Raw genomic sequence first — 22384 nt, 5'->3', positions numbered from 1 at the left:
GCGAAGGGCCGCCACGGCCCGACGGGTGCGGAGCGGTGCGATGCCTGGTCTGGGGCCGTGCCGTGCCGTGCCGTGCCGTGCCGTGCCGTGCCGTGCCGTGCCGTGCCGTGCCGTGCCGTGCCGTGCCGTGCCGTGCCGTGCCGTGCCGTGCCGTGCCGTGCCGTGCCGTGCCGTGCCGTGCCGTGCCGTGCCAGGCCCAGGTCCTCGTCCTCGTCCTGCAGAGCTCTGCTCGGAGCGATTGGCGGCTGCGTGGTGCGGGCTGGCTGCTGCCTGCTGCTGGAGCACGAAGAAAAAGGCAGGTGGGCCGGGCCGTGTGGGGGCTATTGGGTTCGATACCGGCAGTAAAATCAGTGCTGTAGCAATTAATTCAGACTCGTCAGCAGACTGGCCTTCTGTCTAGGGCAGGTCGTTTTCTCTTGGCTGAGCAGGGCGCTGGTGCCTATAAGCTGAGGCTCAGCGCCCCTCGTGCCGTGGGGAGGTGTGCTGTGCCCTGCTGGGGTGTCTGATCTGCTCGGGGTGCCGAGGAGCTGAGATTTCCTTTGTTACAACCTCGTGGAGCCCGCAGAACAACGCGGTGCAGCCCTGGGCTTGGCCAGGACCTCCAGATGCCACTGAAACAGTTCCAGGGTGTTAGGATGGACGTGGTGCCCTTCCAGACAGCGCTGGCTGGCAGGCAGAGGAGCGATGGGCTTTTCTCTGGCTGAAGATAGGAGCTGGACTGCTTTGGGGCTGGGCATGCTGCCATCCCTGCTTCCAGCGTTTGCTCCTCTGCCAGGAGCAGCGTGTAGCTGGTGTGGATGTGATCACCGCCCCCCTTGCTCCCTGCTACTGATACAAGGGCGTTAATCAGCGAGCTCTCTGATTAAAAGCTTTTGTTTAGCTGCAGAAGGGGCCTGGTGGGCTGGAAGGCTCGATGCTGTGTGCTGTGCAGATGGACGTGCGGCGGCAGGGCGGCGAGGGCCCCCGCTGGAGCTCCCTGCAGGCAGAGCACAGAGGCGCTCTTGTTCCCGTTCCAGGGTGGTCGCACCCGGCCCAAACTAACGGGGCACGCGGCTGCATCCCCGCCCCGGGCTGGGGACGGGGCTCGAGGCGCGGCTTCTGTTCCTCCTGGCGACAGGGGAGCGCAGCGAGCGAGGCTCAGGCTGCCGTGCCCGGTTGCTGCACGAGGCCGAGAGGCTTTTAACCATTCTTTAATTGTTAACGCCGTGCCCGTTGCCAGGCGCCGTCGCGGCTCCGAGCTGCGGAAGCCGTGGGAACGGCCGTGCGGGCCGAACCATCGGGCGGCGGGGGGGGGGGGGAAGAGGAGGGCTGTTCCACCGCTCCTCTGCGCGGGGGGTGCTGGCGTGGAAGGCCGCGCCGCACGTGGTGCGGGAGGAGCGGTCCAAGTGCGGCGGGGGGGGGGGCGGGGCGTTCCAAAGGGGGCCGCAGCGGCGCCCCAGGGGGGGAGGCGGGCCGTACCAACGCCGGCTCCCGAGCGGGGAGGGCGCGGAGCGCTCCGGCGGCGGAGGGATGGGAGCGGCGGCTCCCCGCGGCGCGGGAAGGGGCTCGGCCCGCGCGGACCCGCGGCAGCGAAGCTGGCGGCGCTCCTCGCGCGGCCCGGGAGGGAGCGGACCCCCCCGTGACGGCACCGAGTGAGCGCGGCCGGGAGGGGCGGTGGGAGGGGGCGGACCGTACCAATGCCGGGCGCGGGTGCGCGGCGCGCCGTGCCAATCAGCGGCGGGCGGGCCGAACCACGCGGCAGGGCGGGGAGGGAGCGGGCCGTGCGCGGGGAGCCGTGTGGCGGCGCGGGGGCTCTCGGCTGTGTCCGCCGCTCGGGCCGCAGCGGGTCGCGCGCAGCCCAGCCCCGTCACGGGCCCCGCCGCTCCGCGCCGCCGCCGCCCCTTCCTGCCCCCGTCGCGCCCCCCGGCCCGCGGTGTGGGAGGCGCCGGGCCCGCTCGGGAGAACGGCGCCGCGCTCAATGCCCGGGGTGAGGAGCCGGGGGGGCTCCGGGTGAGGAGGAGGCCGCGTGCGGACCGAGACCCGCCCCGGGGCGGGCCTGGCCGGGGGGGGGCTGCGGGGCGGGGGGCTCCTCGGGGCGCCCCTGGCCGGTGGGGGCCGCTCGGGGGGCGGGGGCGGCCGGGGGCCTCGCGTAACGCGGCCTTTGTGCGCCGCGGGGCTCCGCCCGGACGGGGCGGTTCGGCGTTCCGGGGGCTGCGGCCGCCGCGGGGCTCTGCTGCCCGGTCCGGGCCTCCGCCGTCCCGTGCGGCTCCTGCTGCGGTTCGCGGTGCCGGGAGGTGCGTGGGGCTGCGGGGCGGCGCGGCTGGGGGGGGGGCGGCCCGTGGGACGCGGTGCTGTGCGGTGTAACCCCCCCCCCCCCCCCTTCCCGGGGATGTCAGCCGCTGGGGGTCCCGCTTCATTGTGGGTCCGGGTGAGGGAACGGCCTGGGCTCGGGGTGTTGGTGTGTGTGGGATGGGGGTGTTGGTGAGTGGGGTCTTGGCTCGGGGTGGCGGCTTCCGAGGGGAGGGGGTTCGTGGTTATTGCTGTGTTTGTGCACGGCTGGGTGAGGGTTTGTTTGGGAGGGGTGGGAACCCCCGGGTTGTGGCGGAAGGGGCTGCCCTGCGCTTGGCCTGGAGGTGGGCTGTAAAGGATGAGGAGACTTTCCGGGATCCGGGCTGGAAGTGGAGAGGAGAAAGCTGGGAGCGGTGCTGGGGGTTCCCTTCGGGCCGGGGGTGGAGCTGGGGAGGAAGGGTGTCCGGGATGCGGTGGCTTTCCTGGGGCTTGGCAGAGGGCACGACCTTCTGTGTAATGGAGGGCAGCCCTGCGAGGCCCGGGGAGGGGGCACGGGACGGGGGCTGCGGGGGGTGCTGAGGGCGGCTGTGGGGTGCTCTGAAGCAGGGAGCGCTGTCCTGCAGGGTCTGCTGCTTGGGGCACGCTGTGGGGGGAGGAAACACGGTCATGGAGGGCGGAGGTGGCTGCTGTGGGGGTGTCACCACGTGGGGACATGGCGGGGTGGCCCCTGCTGGGCGGTGGCCGTGGCTCCTTGGCGTGGTTGGCCGTGAGCTGTGTCCTCCCGGGGCGGCTGTGTGCTCATTGCTCACAGCGTGAGGAGGCAGAAAGTTGGCTTTTAAAGGCTGCTGTATAAATGGAAACCGGCTTCGAAACTCCCCAAATGAGCCAGTCGGGTTCTGACTCAGAACTGCAGTTAGTATTTAAAGGAGAAAAAATGATAAAACCACCACTGGCAACAGCCTAAAAACTCTATCTTCTTATGACTCAACGTATAGAAATACTTTGGTGAACTCAATTATTGGAAAGAAAGGATCAGCCTTAATCTGAATTAAAGCAGGAGGCGGCGTCTGCGTCCGTACGGCTGCTGGTGCTGACACCTTCGTGCTGGGCTCTGAGGACGCAGCCCCTGCCCTCGGGCTCAGTTACCTGCGCTGCTCCCTGGCTGTGGGTGCAGCTGTGACGCCGCACTTTGCCCTGAGCAGCGTGCTGCTGGGCGGCCTTGGCCCGGGGCCGGCTGGGCCCTGCCTGCCCTTGGCTGCAGCGCGCAGCTGAAGGCAGCTCCTGGGCCGTGGGTAAGCGCTGTGAGCAGTGCAGGCTGTGGATTTTGATAATATCTTTGGAGAAGGCTTGTCGGCGATACGCCCGTGCTGAGCCAGCAGAGCAGCGCGGGGCTCCGTGGCTCGGATGAACGAGGCGGCGATGCCTGCTAAAGGGCTGGAGGTGTAGAACAGCTCCGTCTGAGCGCTGAGGAGCAGAGCCACGGGCTGAGGTGTGGGTTGGCTCCTTGTGACACATCGGGACGGGCTGGGCGTAGGACAGACCTGCTGCTGTGGGACCGCTGCACCGTCCTGCAGCCCTGGGCTGGTCTGAGGCTGAATGCAGCCTTCAGTCTCTTGATCCCTTCTCTGTGCTAACACTCGAGATGCCGAACTGCTGCCTCTATTCAGGTCGCTTTCAGCCCTGCCTTTGTTTTGTTACCCCTCCTTTCTCTTTTCTGTGCTGCAGAGTTACATTCCTTCTGGTGACTTGCGCTGGAAGTCGGGCACTGCTTGAAATAATGGACCCTGCATTTTAACAATTGCAACTTTGTGTACATGCGGTGAAATTCATCCGCTTAAGTTTCAGTTGTGGGGCCGAATGTGACTCCTGTCATTCTGCCTGCAGAGCTGTCTGGCCAATTCAGAGCAGTGAGATGAGTAAGGTGCAAGTAATTCAACTCTGTAGCTTCATAGAACAATATCCCTGCTGCTGTGTGAAGTTGCTTTCAAGTCCTGCTTGACTTGTTAATGCTTTTCTTCTTTTTTTTTGAGATGCTTCATCCCAAAGTGTGAGAATATTTCCTCGGCTGCCAGGGATGCTGAAGTTCTGGTGGAGCTGTGTTCAGACCCCAGCAGATGCTGCACCTGAACTCACTGTGCTGAGTTTTAGGGAGTTTAACGTCACGTAATGGCAGGGTGTTGTCTGAAGTCACTTCTGGTTGTGTGCATTTCAAGTTAAATGGGATTTATGGCTGGAAGGGTAAAGCAGTAAGCTTGAATTCCTTTTTCTTGGGGGAGGGGGCACTTCTGGCTTTCACTTCACTTTCAGGAACACCGAACTTTTTGGATGCACTATGCAAATAATATTCAAATATCTTCTGAAGTTTTTTTTTTTAAGCTCGCTGGTGGGTGGGGAAGGTGCTCAAAAAATCCCAAGTGGCAGAGCTGTGCTGTGCGCTGCAGGGAGGAGCAGCGTGCAGCTCTGTGTGCAGTGGAGGTGGTGGCGAAGCTCTGCGTGGCGCCCAGCTTTGGGTTCTGGTTTGGAGTTGTCCTGTTGCTGTGCCGCATTACGTGCTACCTGTGACAGTTCTCACTGTTTCCTGACGTGTCACTTCTTAACTGAGGTGGTTTTTTTTTTTTCCCTTTTAAATCTTGCTGGGGCAGATTGGTATCTGCTGCTGCTCTGCACGGCCCGGCTCACAGTGCCTGCGTTCGAGCAAAGGAAATGCATGAGTCACTGCAGAGCGGGGCCGTGCTGCTGCAGGCTGTGCTGTGTCAGAGTGCAGCCCTCAGGCACGTGTCTGCCCCAGCAGCTCCTCCGGCACGGGGACCTCATCCAGGAATGCTGCTTCTGGAGTTTGTATGCAACAGAGTGTTGTGTCAGTGTCACTAAGGTGCCTTCCTGCTGCGTGAAGGCTGACAAATCTGAGGGTCTCGCTGAAGTCTTGCACTTTACAGCACCTCACGCTTTAAATAAGTCAATCTTGAGGATGCTTTCGAGCATCTGTTGGTGGGATGTGGGTCGTTCAGAGGTACAGCATGGGATGGGGAAGTGGAACAAAGCAGGCGGAATGGCAGAAAAAGTCTCACAGCACTGCAGTGCTGTTCAGAACAGAAATTTTCTTGGAGTTGAGCTTTGTGCTGGCAGTGCTGTGGGTGCTGATTCACGTGTGTGAGTGCATGCTGCACGGAAGGCTTTACAAAGAGGGAAGTAAAAGCAGCAGCAGTTACCTGCTCATTAACACTGAACGTGAATTCCCACTTCTGGGGACAAAGCGAGTTGAGATGGTTTCACAATGCAGACCTTCAGTATCCTCACACCGTGACAGCTCAGCTTTGTACACATCCTGAGCTCCAGCTCGTTTTGGAAGGTGATCCCAGTGACCTTTTGGAGGTATCTGAGTTTTGCAATGGGTGGAAGCTGCAGCTGTTGCAAGCTGTTGATCTGTCTCTGTGCAGAGAAGGAAGCACTTCCAACTGCGTGCTTTGGAGTGAGCAATTCCTGGTGCTGCCCCTTGTTTCTCATTAGCTCTCTCCCTGGACTTGCTGTTGTGCAGTGCAGAAGAGCAAGCTGCTGGCTGGTTTAGGAGCTGCTCTGCTGCTGGGTAGGGCAGCTGCTGGAGGTGGTTTTGTTGGTGCCTTGGCTTTACTCAAGGCAATCTCAGATGAAATGTCTTTCACGTCAGGAGTCCATGTAAGCGTTCTTTCTCAATTAGTTAAGTAGCCTAAATAAACAGGCAGAGGTGATGAATAGGCCTGCCCCTTGCTTACATTTTAATCATATTTGTGCGTGTTTGTAGTATCTTGAAAGACATTCCTCTCAAATTGGCCTCATTAGGCTTTCTCAAGCTTTGTCAGTGTCTGCAGCTGAGCACGAGGGGTGGCAGCTCAGGGTGCTTCAGCTGTAACTCACATCAGTCATATCTGTAGGTGCAGGGACTGCGACAGCTCCCTCAACCTGGCTGTGGAGATGGGCGTCTTGATGGATTGTTATTCCCTGGTAATTAAGTTAAATGACACCAGGTACTAACTAACTCCCAGGCGTGCCCAGTGCCTTTCAGGTGCATGAACTGCTGCCTGTGCTCATCCTGCTGGATCCCACTGGGCTGCTGCTCCCCATTCTCAGCACTGGGTGCTCCCAGTCCCTGTCCGAGCGGCCACCTAAGGCATGTCCTCGTTCTTTGGTTTCCATCTCACTTTCCAAGTACAAAAAGCTGAAGGTTAATTGGCTGAAAAACTGTTTCTTGTTTTTCGCGTTGTAGATAAACTTCGTTGCTGTTTACTGTCATCAGTTTGATAGTGCTCAGGGCTTTGAAGTGCAAATTGCTGACGTGAGGAGGGAGAAATCTGACAGCACTACCCGGGGAGTTCAGGAGGTTTAGACACGGGGTTTTTCTGGGTTTCCTAATTAAAAGCACGATCTTCCTTGCTGAACTGCAGCAAAATAGTTTGCAGTTGGAAATCACAGGAGGAAGGGGTGCATGTGTCAGTAATGAAGCTGTTTTAAAAATAGGAGCGGGTGCTGCAGAAACGACTTATCCTTCTGGAAATCATTTTTCAGACTTAAATACAGCGCTTTACGTTTTTAATCACTCCTGAGCCATTAGCTAATTAAGTGCTCGTGCCATGCCCTGGGAGCGCGGTGCTGTCACTGCCTGCAGGCTGCGTGCTCCGGGTCAGGCTGTGCAGGCTGGGGCTGCTGAGGTTACAGGAGGTGCCACCTGGATGCCTTGGTAAATAGTAGTTCTAGAACACCTTTCATGTAATTGTGTTGAAGTTCTCTCACTGTTTTGCTCAGGGGAGGAGAAGTGTAACTGCAGCGACGTGATCTGTTGGGACGCACAGCTCCAGCAGTGCTGGGTGAGGCTCTTCCAGTGACATTTTTGGTGCTGCAGAGAAAAATGTCCAAAGGATTTGTTTAAATACGGCACTCTCTGCCTCGGACAGCATACTTTGTAATGCTGTGAGCCTCTGGTACTCCAGTGCAATCCTGATCTCCCATGCCAAGCTCTGCTGGCGGCTGTTTGTGTTTTAAATGACACTGCTGGGGCCTCAGGGTTGGTTTTGGAACTGTTCCTGTGATGTAAGGCTTCAGGCCAGGATGTGCCAGGTGATGTCAGGGTGTGCTGGGATGGGGGACCCATTGCAGTGCCTGTAACCAGACCTCCTTGCATGGCGTTCTGCAGTGCTTGGCTCAGTGTAGCAGGGCTCTAGCAGACTGCTGTGCTCTGAGAAGTCTGAGATTTGCTGATAAAGATTTGACAAAGTGTGAGAACTGACACCAAAGGACTCACATGTTACGTGTTCAGAGGGACTCTTCAGCCGGGGTGAGCCCTGATCCCACAGTCGCTGTGCCGATAAATTATCCCTGGATTCCTCTCTGAAATTTGTATTTGAGTCACTCGGAGGAAGAACTGCTTTGAGATGAGGGGAGGTTATTGAAAACGTCTTTGTTCTTGCCTCTGGCAACCTAATTAATGCATTTTTTTGGCATTGAGAGCTGTTCTTTAAGGAAATAATTGCTGTTCTGTGGGTGATTTTTGACTTCGTGTCAGCGAAAGAGGTAATTCTACCGTCCTTAATTTGTCTGTTTTGAGATGAGGGTCTCATTAAAACGCCGAGGTTTGGGGTGGGAACTTCCATGCGTGCTGCTGCCTGCAGCCATGGCCGTGTGCTGCTCTGAGCCGCGGGGCGCAGGGCGGCTGCTGGGCGCAGTTCAGCTGTTTGCTGCTGCCCTTAACAGGAGCCTCGTGGTGATTCTTTGGCTTTACACTTCCACTCACTGAGTTGAGGGTCTGTTTCGGTATTCCCAATAGCTGATGCCACTTGGTAAAGTTTTCTGCACAGCAGAGCCGTTTCCCTGCTCTGAGGACCCACAGGCGGTGCTCCGCGTTGTCTCTGCGCCCCGCGAGGTGACGGAGCTCTTTGTTCCACGCCTCTGGATGTGACACATTACTGACCTACTTAGGTTTGCTGTCACCAGATCCATTGCGAAACGGCAGGAAGTGAGACGTGGAATGTTCTGTCTGCAGTTAAACTTCAACCTGCTGTGATGTCACACCGGAGCCTCCTGAGCTGTGCTGCACGGAGAGTCCCTCCAACACGGCTCAGCTGCGTGCGGTGAGAGCTGTGCTGTGTGCTGGGTCAGCTCTGGGTCTCCAGCGCTGAGTTAGCATCAGTTTGCTCTGCTTCCACTCCCCTAAGGCTGGGGTAGAGTTGTGCTGCTGTGGCTTTTCTTGCTGTTGCTAAACCAGCTGTGCTTTGAATCCTCTGTGTTAAGGTTGGGAGCCGCTGCCTGGATGCCCCGGGCCGTAAGCAGGGGTAGGACTGCGAATAACTGGAAGTTGTTTCTGTTAAACGAGCCCTCCGTTGCTTTGGAGATGACAGATTCTAGGGGTGTGTGCTGCTGTGGGGAGGCTGGTGGTGAGGCTGGAGGTGCTCCTGTGCCAGCAGCAGCTCACACACGTGGCGCTCACACCCTGCTTTCTTCTCATTCCAAAAACGAAGCTGTAGCACAGCACAGTTCCCAACACTGTGCTTTGTTAAGTGTGCAGCACAGAGCTGGGAAGGAGCTGGAGCTGTCACCGCATCAGTGATTGAAGTCAGGGCTGGGGAGCAGCAGTAACCAGGCTGCTGGTTCTGCCTGTGTGACTGCATCTCCGCTCCTGTGTTGCTGTTTGGCCCTGGGATGTCCTCAGCTTTCTGCTGCGCCCGGAGCTTTTTGGTTTGCCACCATCCCGAGTGCTGTGAACACAGTGACGTACAAAACGTTCGCTCCTGTTTGCTTTCTGCTCGCTGTTACCTTGCTTGCTAAGGGTGGCAGTCACTGGAAATGTGTGTTGTTTTTTTTTTTCTGGGCAGTTTTAGTCATCCTTGTTTTCATAAATAGTTATAAATGGTACAAGCTTGATTCAAAGGTACAATTTGTTTGTGTAGGATTGGTCTGCTATTTTCTCTTATGAAATGTTTATGAGCGTCAGATGCACGGAGACTTCTGCCGAACCGTTTATTTTCGGGGCTCTCAGGGCAATGGTTGATCAAAGCCTAAAATTGCATTTGATCAGAATCCTCCACGGGGGGGGAAGGAGCCCTGCTTCGCGCCGTGCTCACAGCAGTGCTGATGTTTGCATCCTCTCATCTCCACTGCAAAGGGTTTGAAGCCACGGCAGCGTTTGGTGCTGCTGCCCCCCTTCTGACGTGTGTCCTTCTCTCCTCAGGTGTTCTGTTGGAATTTACGTCGCACATTTATGGCGATTCTGAGCGTGAGGGCAGAGTTCTGCCAGGCCCAGCACAGCGCCCTGGCCGACAAGTGAGCGCAGGGCCTCGGTGTGCCATACCTACATTGCCTTGAGGACTCCGACGCAGCGAGCACACTCAAATATATGGGATATCTCCTGCACTTTGGAAGCGTGTTCCTTTTACTGACTCTAGCAAAACTAAGCGTCAAGAAAACGAAGTGGAGAGAAAACCTGCCCTTACTTTTTTGCCTCACCAGTGCCTAAATGTAGAACAGGCTGCCTAGTCTTGCACGTGGAGTTGTGGATCTGAAGGATACCACCTGCAGTAGCCGAGGCCGAAGTTGAATTCCAGTGGATTCTGAAGCAAACCTGCTTTTGTAGAAGCGAGATCTTTAAGGAACAAACAAGCTCTGATCAATCCCAGCCATTTTAGTGGTCTTTTAATGTTTTCTGCTGTGAAACGTTTCCAAGGTTATTGAATTTTTTCTTTTCCTTTTTTTTTTCCTCTAAATTTTTTGGCCCCTCACACGTTTTGTTGCCATTATGAACCGTCCAGCCCCCGTGGAAATCAGCTATGATGGTATGCGTTTCCTCATCACTCACAACCCAACCAATGCGACCCTCTGCAGGTTCATAGAGGTAAGGCATCCCACCAGCCCACCCTTCCTGACCTGCTCCTGCTTTCTGCACCATTGAGCAGCACAGGAGCACCGTGCTGCATTCACACCTCTTGTTCACAAAGCTATGCTCCACGTTACGTTTTGTCCTTAATATATAACTGATATTCTCTTGGCAGTACAAGAATTCACACGAGTGCAGGATTTGGAAAAAAGTAATCAGTAATTGAGAGCTTGGAGGAGCTTCCATTTTAAGAATGCAGACCTGCACCTTTGCCATTGTTGTTGTCCTGGCTTGAAAAGGACTGCATGTTCTGTGACTCTGAATGTTAGTTTTCATTAAGTAATACATTGCTTCTAATATATTGCTGATCTTTTGGCTTTGAAAGTAGTAGTTGATGGAATTATAACTGGTTTATGATCTTTGTTATCCTAAAATAGGATTCGGTGCAGTACATACGCAGATGTTTTGGCTTATAGGGTGTTTTCTCCAAACCCTTCAGCTCCCAGAGTTGTCAGGGGTTTCAGGCACCAGAATTCATCCCTGAGAAGTGCCATCTGCCTGCTCCAGCTATGGGGAGAGCCATCTTTGATGGATGGTGGGTCAGACCATTATTGACACAAAAGCCAGAAATAACACAAAATTTAATACTCAGTTATTTGAAAAAATACCAGGTGGTGTAATGGGAAAAATAGTGGAGCAGCAGTGTGTTTCTGCACTCTGGTTTGCTCCAAATCTGCCGTATCTCTGTGCCCTTTGTAGGTCACTTCCATTCCAAAGAATTCCGTTCCATCGGGTGCTGATGTCAGGCTGCAGCTATTGACAGCCATCCCTCAGTGAGCAGTGTGCTCTTCACCAGAGACCGCTCAGATATTAGTGGTTAATTCTGTCTGAATGCCGCCTGGCTTTTGGTCTTATTGTGGATTGCCTCCCTTCATCAGGAGGCTTCTGCCTGGAGCAGATATTACTGCTAATCGGCCCAAGTTACAGGGGAATGGTGCAAACACGAGAGGAAATTCTGCTTGCTGTACGAACCTTCAAAGTGAACTGGAACGGCCTTTGTTTGATCTTCTGATTATTTATCGAGCACAGTGTGCTACTTACAGCATGGTGGTGTGTTCTGCTCCTCCCTGCCCGAAAATGTCAGTGCTGGCTGAAGCCAACAGTCCCAGGCTTCTATTTAAAGAGAAAAAGGCGCTGTGTGGAGAGGATAAGCAGCTATTTTAATTTTGTTCTCACATGCGTTCTTTGTTTCCAGCCTGACTTTTCCCTGGAGAGGAAAAGTTCTGGGATGTTTCACGCTCATTCCTGTCACTTGTAACCATTCAGCAGGTCACGACTGCTCCTTTCAGTGCAGTCACCTTTGATCCATGTGAAAATGTTTGGTTTTGGAGCTGTTTCGTTTCTTCCCCTCCTGTGCACTCATTTGTTTTTCCTTCTTCTCAAAGGAGCTGAAGAAGTATGGAGTGACAACCTTGGTGCGAGTCTGTGATGCCACCTATGATAAAGCTCCTATCGAAAAAGAAGGAATCCAAGTTCTAGTGAGTTGCCTTTTAAAACTGTCTGACACTGGAAATCACTTGCAGATGAGGGGTGGGGATAGCCTCTGTGTTTTGGGAGGAGCTGCTGTCTCAGGCTGGCCAAAAGCTGTGATTCCCTGCACCAGACAGAGCTGGCTTTGAGATCCTTGCTGTGCCTCTCCGAAATGTACTTGCTGATTCATTTCTACAGCTTCACTTGGAATAGAAATGTCTATTCCTGGGTTTGTTGAGATATTTTGGGTTGCATTTTAGTGACTGGGTTGATACTAATCCAATGTGAACTCACAGCTTGTGGTCTGTTCAGCCTTGTGTTTCATACAGTTCATCTCAGTCCTTTTCCCCTGATACAGCACTTGGCATTGCTGTTGGCCTTCTCAGGATGAAGATAAAGCTCTGCTCTCACACGTCTAAACTGCTGCCTTATGAGACCACAGCTGACACGTTGAGAGGCTGCTTTTTGTGCAGGCACGAGGCTCCCACAGCTCACAGGAGCAGGGTGCTGATGGGCAGCACTTCCCTGCTCACCTCCACGTGCAGTGCTGCCCTGAGCTGCTGCTCTCACAGTGGCTGTGTTGTCTGCTCCTGCTTGGTGTTTAGGGCAGGGTTTTTGTACAGCTGTGTGCTCACACTGCACTTACAGGCAGTATTTTTCCAGGCAGTTCTTCTGGATTATTATAGGGCGTTAGATATAATCAGTTTATTTTACTGGTGTAGCACTGTTGTGAGGCCAGAAATTGCACCTAACCTTCTTGCAGGTAGTCCTTATTGGTTGTGTGTGCTGGTGTTTTGCTTTTTTGTTTTTAATGGCTTGATTGGAGGAAAACCTTCATGGTTTTCCATTAGGAGAAAAACTTGTACCCTGGCACAGCTGCAAAAGCTGGAAGCTCCACATGCAGGTCAGTCAGGTTTCTTGGCTCCAAGTCCTAGTGCACATTTACTCCAGTTCCAGGCAGCCACGTGTGCCTGTGTTGTTGGAAAGATCAGCCGTTCAGGTTCCAGTGGCTGGATGTGGAACAGCATTTCTGCTCACTCCAGAGCTGCCTTGGACTCAGGCTGTGCTGTGTGTTCAGGCACTCCAGCTGTGATACTCCTGGGGTTGCCAGAAAATGGAAGGATTAAACGCGTGCTGTGTAAGCCATCAGAGCCCTGCCTTAAGCTGGGGCTTAAGTGCTTGTGTTGCTGTGTGAGAGCAGAGATGTGTGTCCCCCTGAGGGCTGTTCCCCTGCTGTTCTGCTGCCCTTGGCCCTGCAGCCGGGGTGAAGCCCACCTTGCCCTCAGCATCAGGAGCCCGAGTGCTCCTTGCTGTGGAGCTTCTGAGATGGGCAGGGGCAGATTGCAGTTCTCATGAAATAAACAAAACAAAAACCCAACTTCTTGGCACGGTTTGAACTGAAAGCCGTTTTTTGAGGAAGCTTTTCAAAAACTGGAAATGGTGTTTCCACCAGTTCTGCTAAGCATAATTCTCTTGAAGAGCCTCTCACTTTGAGTAACACATGCAGTCATGTGCCTGTGCACGTTTGCCTTCCCACGTTCAGTACAGCACAGCTCTTCTGAGTATTTCTCTGCTGCAGAAGGCAGAATGGGAGGGTGTAAATCCAGCAGACATCTGTTGTGTGCAGCAGAAGGCAGGAGGAGATGGGAGGGTTTGCTGCCAGCGTCATTGCTGGTGTGATGATCCCAGTCACGATGCTGTGTTAGTAACTCACTGTACTGCAGTGGTGTTTTGGTATGTGAGATAAGTTTAGCTGGCTGCTGACATGGCCACCTCCTGCTTTTCCTTCCTGTTAATGCATGCTTCTCCAAAACTGAGTCCTGTTGCTCTTCAGAAACGGTGTTGAATTACCAGCTGGCTGAAAACACAACACGTTGCTACTTAGAGCTGATCACTCATAGAAATAACACAGATTAAAAACAGAGCCTGAGAGAGATTAGGGTCTATTTAAAAACTGTTGAGGTCGGAAGCACAGGGGAACCCCAGAAAATGAGAGCATTTCAGCAAAGCTTGCTCTCGTGCCACGGTACAGTGCTGTGTGCTGGCAGGAGGGGTGGAGCAGGGAGATGCTTTGGCAGATGGCATAGTGAGAAACCAGAGAATAAGAGGCTCTGTGCTTCGTATAGTAGTATTGCACACGTGTTTATCAACAGAGATCAAATCCAGGAGGCAGGAGGTGGGGATGGGTTCAGTTCCTGTGGTTTCTGTGCGGTTCTTACAGTTGTGTTCACATGTAAGCTCTCAGTGTAGAAATGTTACGTCAAGAAAAGCTTGTTGTTTTTTCCTGAAAGTGTTCTTACTGAGTAGCAGCCAACAGAGTTTTGTTCTATGGATCTGGGGCACGTTTTGTTGTTGTGCTTCTGCCTGTCCTGCTCTGACTGTCTGCACCTGGAGCAGAACTTGCTGCGCCCCAAAAATGCCTCCAGGAGGGCTCAGGGGATGGGCTCCTGTCCAGCAGCCGCACACAGCGTGGCCACGGGGCTGCTGTTAAAGGTGAGAAGGTTCTACACCGGAGGCACAGTCTTGCCCTGCTCTGGGAGCTTTGGGAAAAGGGATCTTTGTCACTTGAATCCTGCTGCAGCTCCTCAGGCAGCTCTGTTCTGCACTGGCAGTCCTGTGGATGCTGCGGGCAGTGCTGCTGAGCAGAGCCCTCAGACAGAGGGTGAATAAAACCATCCCCTTCTTGCCTATCTTCCTTCCCAGCTGCTGCAGGGTGGCACAGCCGAGCTGCGTCTTCTGTTTGTGCAAACCCAGTGCATCATCCTGGTTACTAATGATTGTTTTGGTCGCAGAGCCTAGCAATTTGTTTTCTCTGCTGACTGACAGGAATTCAAAGGATTGCTGGCAGAACTCATAATTAGCAGAGAAAAACTTGCAAAACTTTGTTGCTGTTACTCCCGTGGTCCCAGAATTATGCGTGTTTCTCATTCTGGGCAGCGTGGCAGCGTCCCTCCAGTGCTAATTTGATGTTGGTGCTGTGCTGTACTGCGAAGGCGATGCTCTGTGAGGAATCGAGGGCTGTCATTAATTCAGACCAGCACAAGACATGTGTGGACGTGAGGATTAACACGTAAACAAAAGCAAAATAATAACAACATCCCGTATTTGGTCTGCAGGAAAGGATTTCAATCTGACCCAGAACCGGTGACATAAATCCTGTTGTCTGCTGTCAGCTTCAAAAGGAAGCGTCTTGCAGTGGGCAGTGCCTCATCTCTTGGCTGCCCATACACCCCTTCCTGGGGCACTGGGTGACACTGGGCCTGAAATAACACCGCTCACAGTGTGTGATTGAGTGGAACTTCTTGTAAAAGCCTTTTACTGGGACAAACAAGATTGACTTCTCTTGTTTCTGTGACCTTTCATTTTGCCATGTTGTCCCAGGTAATTTCATTTTCCTGCTTCCTTTGTGAAGGAGTTTGCAGCACTCCTCAGACTCTGTCTTTCAGCATTAATCACAAAGTTATTTGAAGCTTCTGTGTTTGTAGCTGTAAGAGGCAGAGCTGCTCCTCCAGCTTCTCACTGCTGTGTCTGCGAGGTGCTGCTGGGCTGCGACCCTCGGTGCTGCACTGCTGTGTCAGCTCTGCAGGAGGTATTATGGTTGGACCAGGTGATCTTACAGGTCGTTTCCAGCCTTGTGATTCTGTGATTCTATGATTAGGGTGGCAGTAAGTGCATTTCAAGCTGAAAACCAATGATTTTTAAACCTGTGCTTGTTCAGTTTGCCCGTGTTCTTGCAGGCTTCAGAGAATGTGTCTGGATGTTAACCTGTTCTTAAGAAACTCCATGAGAAGCTTGGTTCTAGCCAGTGAGGAGGAGGGGGACTCCTTTCAAAGCCGTTTCCTTTCCATCTGAAGAGTTCTTTGAATAATACGAAGCTCTGGTTCTGAGCCTCTTTTGTAAGATTGCCTTGTAGTCTGCTCATGAAAGTGCCAAACAACTGTGAAGTCTTCCCTCCCCTGCACAGAGCAGTGCTCTCGCAGCACCGCTGTGTCTGAGATGGCAGCACGTGGGGCTGTGCTTGTCTGGGAAGCAGGACGTGCAGTGCTCCTCTTGGCACAGCCTCCAGGAGAGACCATGGGGAGCTTTTGTGTGCAGTTTTGATGTACAGCCGTGCTGATGGCATTACGTGTGGCCTGGGTGGTGTAAATGTTGGCAACTCCTTTTATGGACAGAAGTGAAGTTTTAAATGCTGCTTAGCTGTTGTTTTTGCCATTCTCCAAGCACTTCTTTTTTTCCTATTTGTGAGATGTTTGTTTGTTTTTTTTATTTGAAAATACCTGGGCAGCTTTGAGCCTCGCTCGTGGGCTCTGTGCAGGTGGGCAGGCTGTGTGTGGGGTTGGTATGGAGGACCTTCTCCATACAGAGTCTGTAGTACAAATAGTGTTATAAAAGGTTGTCACAACCACGGCAACAGTCTACAGAGTCCTCATCTTTCAAACATTTATTTGAAACACCTATTGATTTTCACACATTCATAATGCAGTGAGATTTTAAAGGCAGCTATTTTTCTAAAAATTCTATACCATGAGGAAGTTAACGTAGGGTTTTATTGAAATTGTATTGAAAAGTCTAATTAGTGGTGCATTATGATATTGACTGGCGAACTTCTGACTAGAAAAATACCCACAGAACTGTTAGTGTGGTATGGAGTGCTCTCCTTTCCCCATCAGTTACCTGGCTGGTAACCACGCATTGAAAACTGTGTGCATCTGCTTGAGGTGCTCCAGGAGCTGACGTGTGCTTCCCTTCCAGGACTGGCCGTTCGATGATGGAGCACCACCCCCCAGTCAGATCGTTGACGACTGGCTCAACCTGTTGAAAACCAAATTCCGTGAAGAGAGTGGATGTTGTGTTGCTGTTCACTGTGTTGCAGGGTTGGGAAGGTTGGTGTCGTGCAGCAGAGCGTTGAACCCCAGCTGTAGGAGGTTGATACATCTGTATTTTTCAAGTGACTTCTGAGACTTCTGATTGTTCCCCTTGGAGAGAGAATTACTATTTATGCGTGTGCAGGACTGCAGTGGTAGTGAGTTTTCTCCTGAAGCACTTTTTTGTGTAGCTGTAAGTACAAGCTGTCCGACTGCTGACACCTGCTTAATCCTGCACTGCTGCCAGGGTGCCTGCTGCACCTGTGTGCTTAGCAGAGTGAAATCCATCCAGGAGCAAATCCCTGTGCTCTGTGACTTCAGCCTGTTTGTAAAGCCAGCTCTTTGCACTTAACTGGTACCCAAGATGAGGATCCCAAAGTAGGGAACTTTATTGCTGCTGGGACACCACGTGTGCAGCATATATTAGCACATATTCTAGAGATTTATCTCTAGAAGTCTTCCGTTTAATGCTTTGTGCATCCATCTCATGCACAGCCAAACCTGCGGTGTCATAAGAAGCAAAGTGCATCCAGGAGATATTGCAGACTCATTTCAGCAAAGTAGAAAATTAGGTTACAGTGAAATGAGAGAGCATAAAAAATATAGAATTATTGTTTCATGCCCCAAACACTGAAGAAGCTGTGGATTTCTGTGTGCACACTGCAAGCAGAGCTATCTGCAAAAAGTTCTGCATTAAATACTCAGCAGGCAAATGTCTTTCTGTAGATAACATTCAAAGAGAAGATGTTTAAGCTATTTGTTTATGGATAAATTCGATGTATTTGGCGGGATTCAGTGTAGTGTTTCTGTGGGCATTCCTTACATACTGATTTCTCCTGCAGGGCTCCTGTCCTGGTTGCACTTGCTCTCCTTGAATGTGGAATGAAGTACGAAGATGCAGTTCAGTTTATAAGGCAGTAAGTTCAACTTCCTTTTCTCAGTTTGTTATATTTGGACAGCATGCATCTTTAGCAAAGTTTATTTGATTTCTGACTCATTTTCTTCTTGTTATGAACTAACAGTGACAGATGGGACTTTGACATGACTGCTGAGGCTTTGGCCCTTTCTGTCTGTTTAAAGATGAGGTGTTATCCCCCAGCTTTTTTTTTTTTTCTGATTTATTTTAAATCTTGGCTTATACATCGAGGCGTTGCACTGAGGACCCCAGAGCTTCTGAAGATGGGGGAGGCCCAGGCTAGGGCTGTAAGCTCAGTGGTTGGAGCTGGATGTGGACTGATTGCTCCTTGCTCAAAAAACCTGGGCTGGTTTGGGCCCCCAAGCAGTGTGATTTTCCCAGCAAGTGAGTGAGTGCCAGCACTCCTGCAGGTGTTGTGCACGAGTGCAATATCCACTCAGGAAATGTCAGCAGCCCCCTTATCTGGGAAATAGCAGAACTGGTAAAGGATGAGCCTGCAGAGCTCTGCTGGCTCACTGATAACATCAGATCTTGAAATGAAGCCCAGCGGGTATGATGATGTTGAATGAGCTTTGCCCAGAAAGCAATTTGTCTCTTTATGGATTCCCAGGGTCTTTGGTTATCTTTGTAAACTATATTGCTGTCAACAGATTTTTCTGAACTTTGCCCTTTCTTAAATTCCTTTTCTTTCCCCTCTTCCTAGATACAGTACCTTTCACATTGAGAAGTTCTTTTCTGAGCATCTCTTACATATTTCTATCTGGCTGTCACGGGCTTGCCTAGCTAATATAAGTAGCACGTGTATCTGCAGGGAAGGGTGACCTTGTGGTGCTCAGCGGCTGCTGCTGCTGATGGAAATAAACTCTCCCAGTGCAAGAAAATCTCCCGAAACTTGCTAACAGGATTTTGATTTTAATATTGGCATGTAGGAAATGAACTGCGTGTGCTGGCCCGGCTCCTTTCCCCGGATTGCCAGCGGATTCAGAGCTTATCCAAGCACTGTTTTGTGGGTACAGAAAAGCTTTGAAATATATGAATTTGAGTATCACAGTGACTGAAGCAGTACTCTTGCCATTGATGTTAGCCTTCGTTCTGTTTGTTTTAGGAAAAGGAGGGGAGCTTTCAATTCCAAACAGCTGCTTTACCTTGAGAAATACCGACCTAAGATGCGATTACGCTTCAAAGATGCCAACAGTCACTGCTGTGTTCAATAGAAAATCTCAGACGAAGATGGCACTGTTTTCTGGACTCTTGGCACCTGGAAATGTGAATCTGGAATCAAACTGCGTCATCAGATTAGCAGTGGAGTCAGTGCTCCTCAACCTCTGTCCTAATGATGGTGATGATTGGAAAAAATAAAATAAAAAATTAAGAGAAACATTTCAGTGAAGGATTACTTTCTCCTTAAGCTGCAGGTTGAACATCTGCAGGGAGAAAATCAGTTTCCAAACCCTCTGTATTTTTAACTTTTTAAGAAAAGAAATAAAGTAAATTTTATGTCTAAGGAAAACCAGCAGAGCATTGGCTTGTGCAGAAACTTTTTTTTTCCTTGGTCTGAGAAAAGTACCCCACAGTTAGGGCCTGGTGCATTAGTTCCAGTAGGACTCTCCTAAATAGCGTTGCCTTTCTTTAGCAGCCTGCAGACAGATGTGAGGAGAAGCCTTCGCAGTGCTGGGGAGCGACCTGCTGGCCTTCAGCCCCACCTGGGCACCCTGGGATTCCCTGGTGGTTGTGTTGGTGGGGCTGAGCAGCTTCCTGGGGGGCTTCAGCAGAGATCCTCAGCCAGATGTCTGTGTGAATCTCCTGCAGGCCTTTTCTGATTGGTGGGAGTTAACGGCTTTGTGCGTGTGTGTGTCTGTCTGTCTGTCCAAATCTTACTTCTCCAAAGAATCTGGCTGAGATGTTGATTGTCTTTCTGTTGTTAGATAAAAAAAATCTATTCTGGCAGAGGACTGATGGTCAGAGGTGTCATAGGTGAACAAGGGGCAATTTGGACAAGGAGTGAAGTGTGACTCACCTGTCTTAAGGAGGAGGAAAAGGCTCTTTGGTGCTGTCTGGGTGCTCTGCCTTGCTGAACACAGTGATTCAGGCTTGTGGGGAGGGTCTCGTTTGCATTGTGTGAGGTGTGGATATAGTATGCATACAGAAGTGTCCACACAGAAATGCCTAGGGGATTTTCCCAGACTGGCCCTCATGTACAGTTCAGTTTAACCACTGATTGCCTTGTTATTTTTTTATTAGGCTCTTTTGGAGGCAGAATCTCTAGTTACACACCACCATGCTCAGCATGCATTTACTATTGTAAATCACTCTCCTATGATATTTACCATGGGCACCAAAGGTTTTTGTTTGTGCCTGTGATAGGTGTAGACTTGCACCTGTCTTTCACCAATACCTCAGCTGCTAAATGACCTGCCTTCACAGCACCTATTTGATATTCTGTTCTTAATTTGCAGTTTAACTGCAGAAATATTTTCAGAAAACCAGTGATGGACTTTTAGAATTCTGTTCCTCAAGGGGATTTATAAATCTAACAGAAAATAATGGTACTTGTCAAGCCCCTCCTCTTACAGATGTGCCAACAGACCTTCTGAAAACTGCACTCCACAGAGCTCAGTGCCTGACTCAAGCTGTGTTCTTGTGCTAAGCTCCTTCTTCCCTTTAAGATGTGTAGTGGTTCTGATTTCTTCAGTAGGTAAGAGACACAGAAGTGTGTGATGTCAATGCCTACAGTAGGGGAATAATGTATCTGGTCATGTTTGAGTCTGTGTGAAAGGCAGATCGTGCTGAAGGTATCGAACTCTGGCTTTTGCCTTCCCCTCGCAAGCTAGAAGCTAATGCTGTAACTGTTACTGCAGTGAAAATGGGTGTTTTTAGTATGATGAAATACTGGGCACGTGCCAGAGGTTTGGCTGGAGGGGAAGGTGTTGAGCTGGGCTAGTGACAAAAACCTGAGCCCTTCTGAAGAACAATAAAATTATATATATTTCACACGCTGTAAACTTTGCATTCTTCCCTGTAGTTTTTACTCTGATTTATAATGCGCTAGTTATCTACTAGGACTTTGCAGCCTTAATTGAGGGAAAAATACTGGGAAGTGCAGCCTGTCGTGCAGTGCAGACACGGATGGGGGAACGTAACGGCCGGGTCCAGCAGGCACGGAATTGGTTCCGCACTTGGACGCAGTGCAATGAAGTTCTTGCAGTAAAATGTCTCTTCCCTCTGGCTCTTAATAAATTTATTGCAGGTCATTAACATTAAATGCTCTTCTTTGGTTTCATCCATAAAGGCCTTCGGACAAGCTTGCCCATGCCCCATGTATTCCTGATCATCGATCAGTGCCACGTGGCTCGAACTTGGTGCTGGCTTTGCAGCCATTGGGGGATGCTGTGCTACCTTGGAGCAGCGCTGCAGAAGATAACTGTTTTCTTTCTTCCAAACTACTTCTTTAAAAAAGTAATCACCACCATCATCTTTGGCAGTTCCTGAGAACTGTCAGAGGTTTTTGGTGCAAACCTTGCTGTTGTGCCCTGGACAAAACCGGACCCCATGCTGCCTGGAGGTGTTGGGTTGGGTCTGTTGCCTTGGGGTGACCATGAGTCAGTTTGCAGTGCTGCCTCCCGGCCGGTTCCCCTCCTCCCATCGTGCGGTGCCACTCAGCTGAGATGCATTATTTATTGAAATGGCATTAAGGTGCTATTTTCTGCTGTCGTAGATATCAATCCAATCAGCTTTGCTTTGCTGCCATCAAAGAAATACGTTACTAGCAGATCGGTATCGCCTTCCTAGCATTTATCAGATTTTCCCACCAGTGTACTAGAACAAATTTCTGGTCCCTGTTGGCAAGGAGATAATAAAGCACTTTGACCACGAGGCTGAAAGCAGCGGCTGTCGGGTTGTGTCTCCTCTTGCAGTGAGGATGGCTTTGTGCAGCGTGGTGGTTTTGTTGTTCCTTTGGGGATTTTTAACACCAGGCTCTTGCTTTGTCTTGTCAAGTTCTTACTTTTTCAGTTACTGTGCAGCAAAGGAACATTTTCTTAACCAAAGGCTCATCAGTATAAAAATACCTCAGTTCCAATTACACTTATGGTGTTTCTATATGATGGGAGTTGCTCATTTCTCTTGGTAATTCTTTTCACTCCTATCTAGGTAACTTCAGTTACTGAAATGTCCTTTTAATGGGGATAGCTCTCATTCATGTGCCTGCTTGTATTGGTGAAGGTGGTCCTTCTGGAGCAGTTAAGAATAAGCAGAAATGGAGTGACTGCATGGATAGGAAGCTGTTGGACTCCTGGTCTGCTCTTCTATAATAGTGCAGTTCTTCTAACCAACAAATTATAAATCATTTCCTGTAGTTCCAGGTAGTGCTGCTGGTGGGACAAAACAAAGGAAGCTCACAGAGCTCACCTGGCAGTTGGTGCAGATGCTGATGGCTGCCTGCACTCTGCTTCCCAGGCCCTGTGCTGGGGGGGTCCTGTGTGACACAGCCTGCAGCGCGTGGGGCAGTGCTGGGCTGGGAGCAGGGCTCGTGCCCTGGGGAGGTGGCTGGGGGTGAGACACGGAGCTCGGGGGGCTTTATTTGGGCAGTGGCTGCAGTGATACTGGCAGGGTAGCTGGAATTTGAGGTGGCTGTGACTGTGCCCTTTCTTTCAGGGCTTAACTTTGTAGATGAACGCAAATGAGGGACACCGAGAGCCAACAATGGAAGAAAATTCCTGATCCAAACCTGTGGGGGAAAAAGAAGAGCTCCAGTGAGAAAAGAAACGGGTAAGGAGTTGCTTCTTCTCTGCCTGGTGAGGGAAACCGAAGGCACTGAGTGATGCCGTGACTCCTTTAGGGCTGTGCACTGAGTCAGCAGCAGGGACAGAGCGGGTCCAGGCCGTCCTGCTGTGCTTCTCGGTGCCACTTTGGTGGGGAGCCCCAGCATTTGCTGAATGCTGGGGCTGGAGCCCTTCATTGAAGGCTTGT

General features: G+C 51.6%; 2 protein-coding genes across 6 annotated transcripts in view; both read left to right on the top strand.

The window, feature by feature from the left end:
* Positions 1-189: 189 nt before the first annotated feature.
* PTP4A2 (protein tyrosine phosphatase 4A2) lies at positions 190-18934 on the top strand. 5 transcript variants are annotated; one of them, XM_031594810.2, is made up of 6 exons: positions 190-299; positions 9464-10123; positions 11551-11643; positions 16388-16518; positions 17343-17417; positions 18522-18934. In XM_031594810.2, the coding sequence occupies exons 2-6, from the start codon at positions 10028-10030 to the stop codon at positions 18628-18630; spliced, it is 504 nt and encodes a 167-aa protein (XP_031450670.1). In that variant the 5' UTR covers positions 190-299; positions 9464-10027; the 3' UTR covers positions 18631-18934. The 5 variants fall into 5 exon arrangements, with proteins under 5 accessions (XP_031450670.1, XP_031450668.1, XP_031450669.1 ...); XM_031594808.2 differs by lacking the exon at positions 190-299 and adding an exon at positions 1811-1966; XM_031594809.2 differs by lacking the exon at positions 190-299 and adding an exon at positions 1811-1989.
* Positions 18935-21593: 2659 nt separating this feature from the next.
* The window catches only part of ADGRB2 (adhesion G protein-coupled receptor B2), a 69177-nt gene continuing 68386 nt past the window's right edge, over positions 21594-22384 (top strand). The window contains exon 1 of the mRNA XM_090124211.1: positions 21594-22183. The gene's annotated coding sequence lies outside the window, so the exon portion shown is untranslated. The remainder of the gene's footprint in view (positions 22184-22384) is intronic.

Source organism: Phasianus colchicus, chromosome 24 (assembly GCF_987193195.1).
Source record: "Phasianus colchicus chromosome 24, bPhaCol1.hap1.1, whole genome shotgun sequence".
Taxonomy (NCBI): Eukaryota; Metazoa; Chordata; class Aves; order Galliformes; family Phasianidae; genus Phasianus; species Phasianus colchicus.
This window is presented reverse-complemented; position numbering and strand designations above follow the sequence as displayed.

What these genes read in the sequence shown, in the direction of transcription:
- PTP4A2 (XM_031594810.2), top strand. Translation starts at nt 10,028, where the DNA reads ATGAACCGTCCAGCCCCCGTGGAAATCAGCTATGATGGTATGCGTTTC. An exon ending in AAGAAGGAATCCAAGTTCTA is followed by an intron (nt 11,644 to 16,387) that starts GTGAGTTGCCTT and finishes CTTCCCTTCCAG; the next exon opens with GACTGGCCGTTCGATGATGG. An exon ending in TGTGTTGCAGGGTTGGGAAG is followed by an intron (nt 16,519 to 17,342) that starts GTTGGTGTCGTG and finishes TTTCTCCTGCAG; the next exon opens with GGCTCCTGTCCTGGTTGCAC.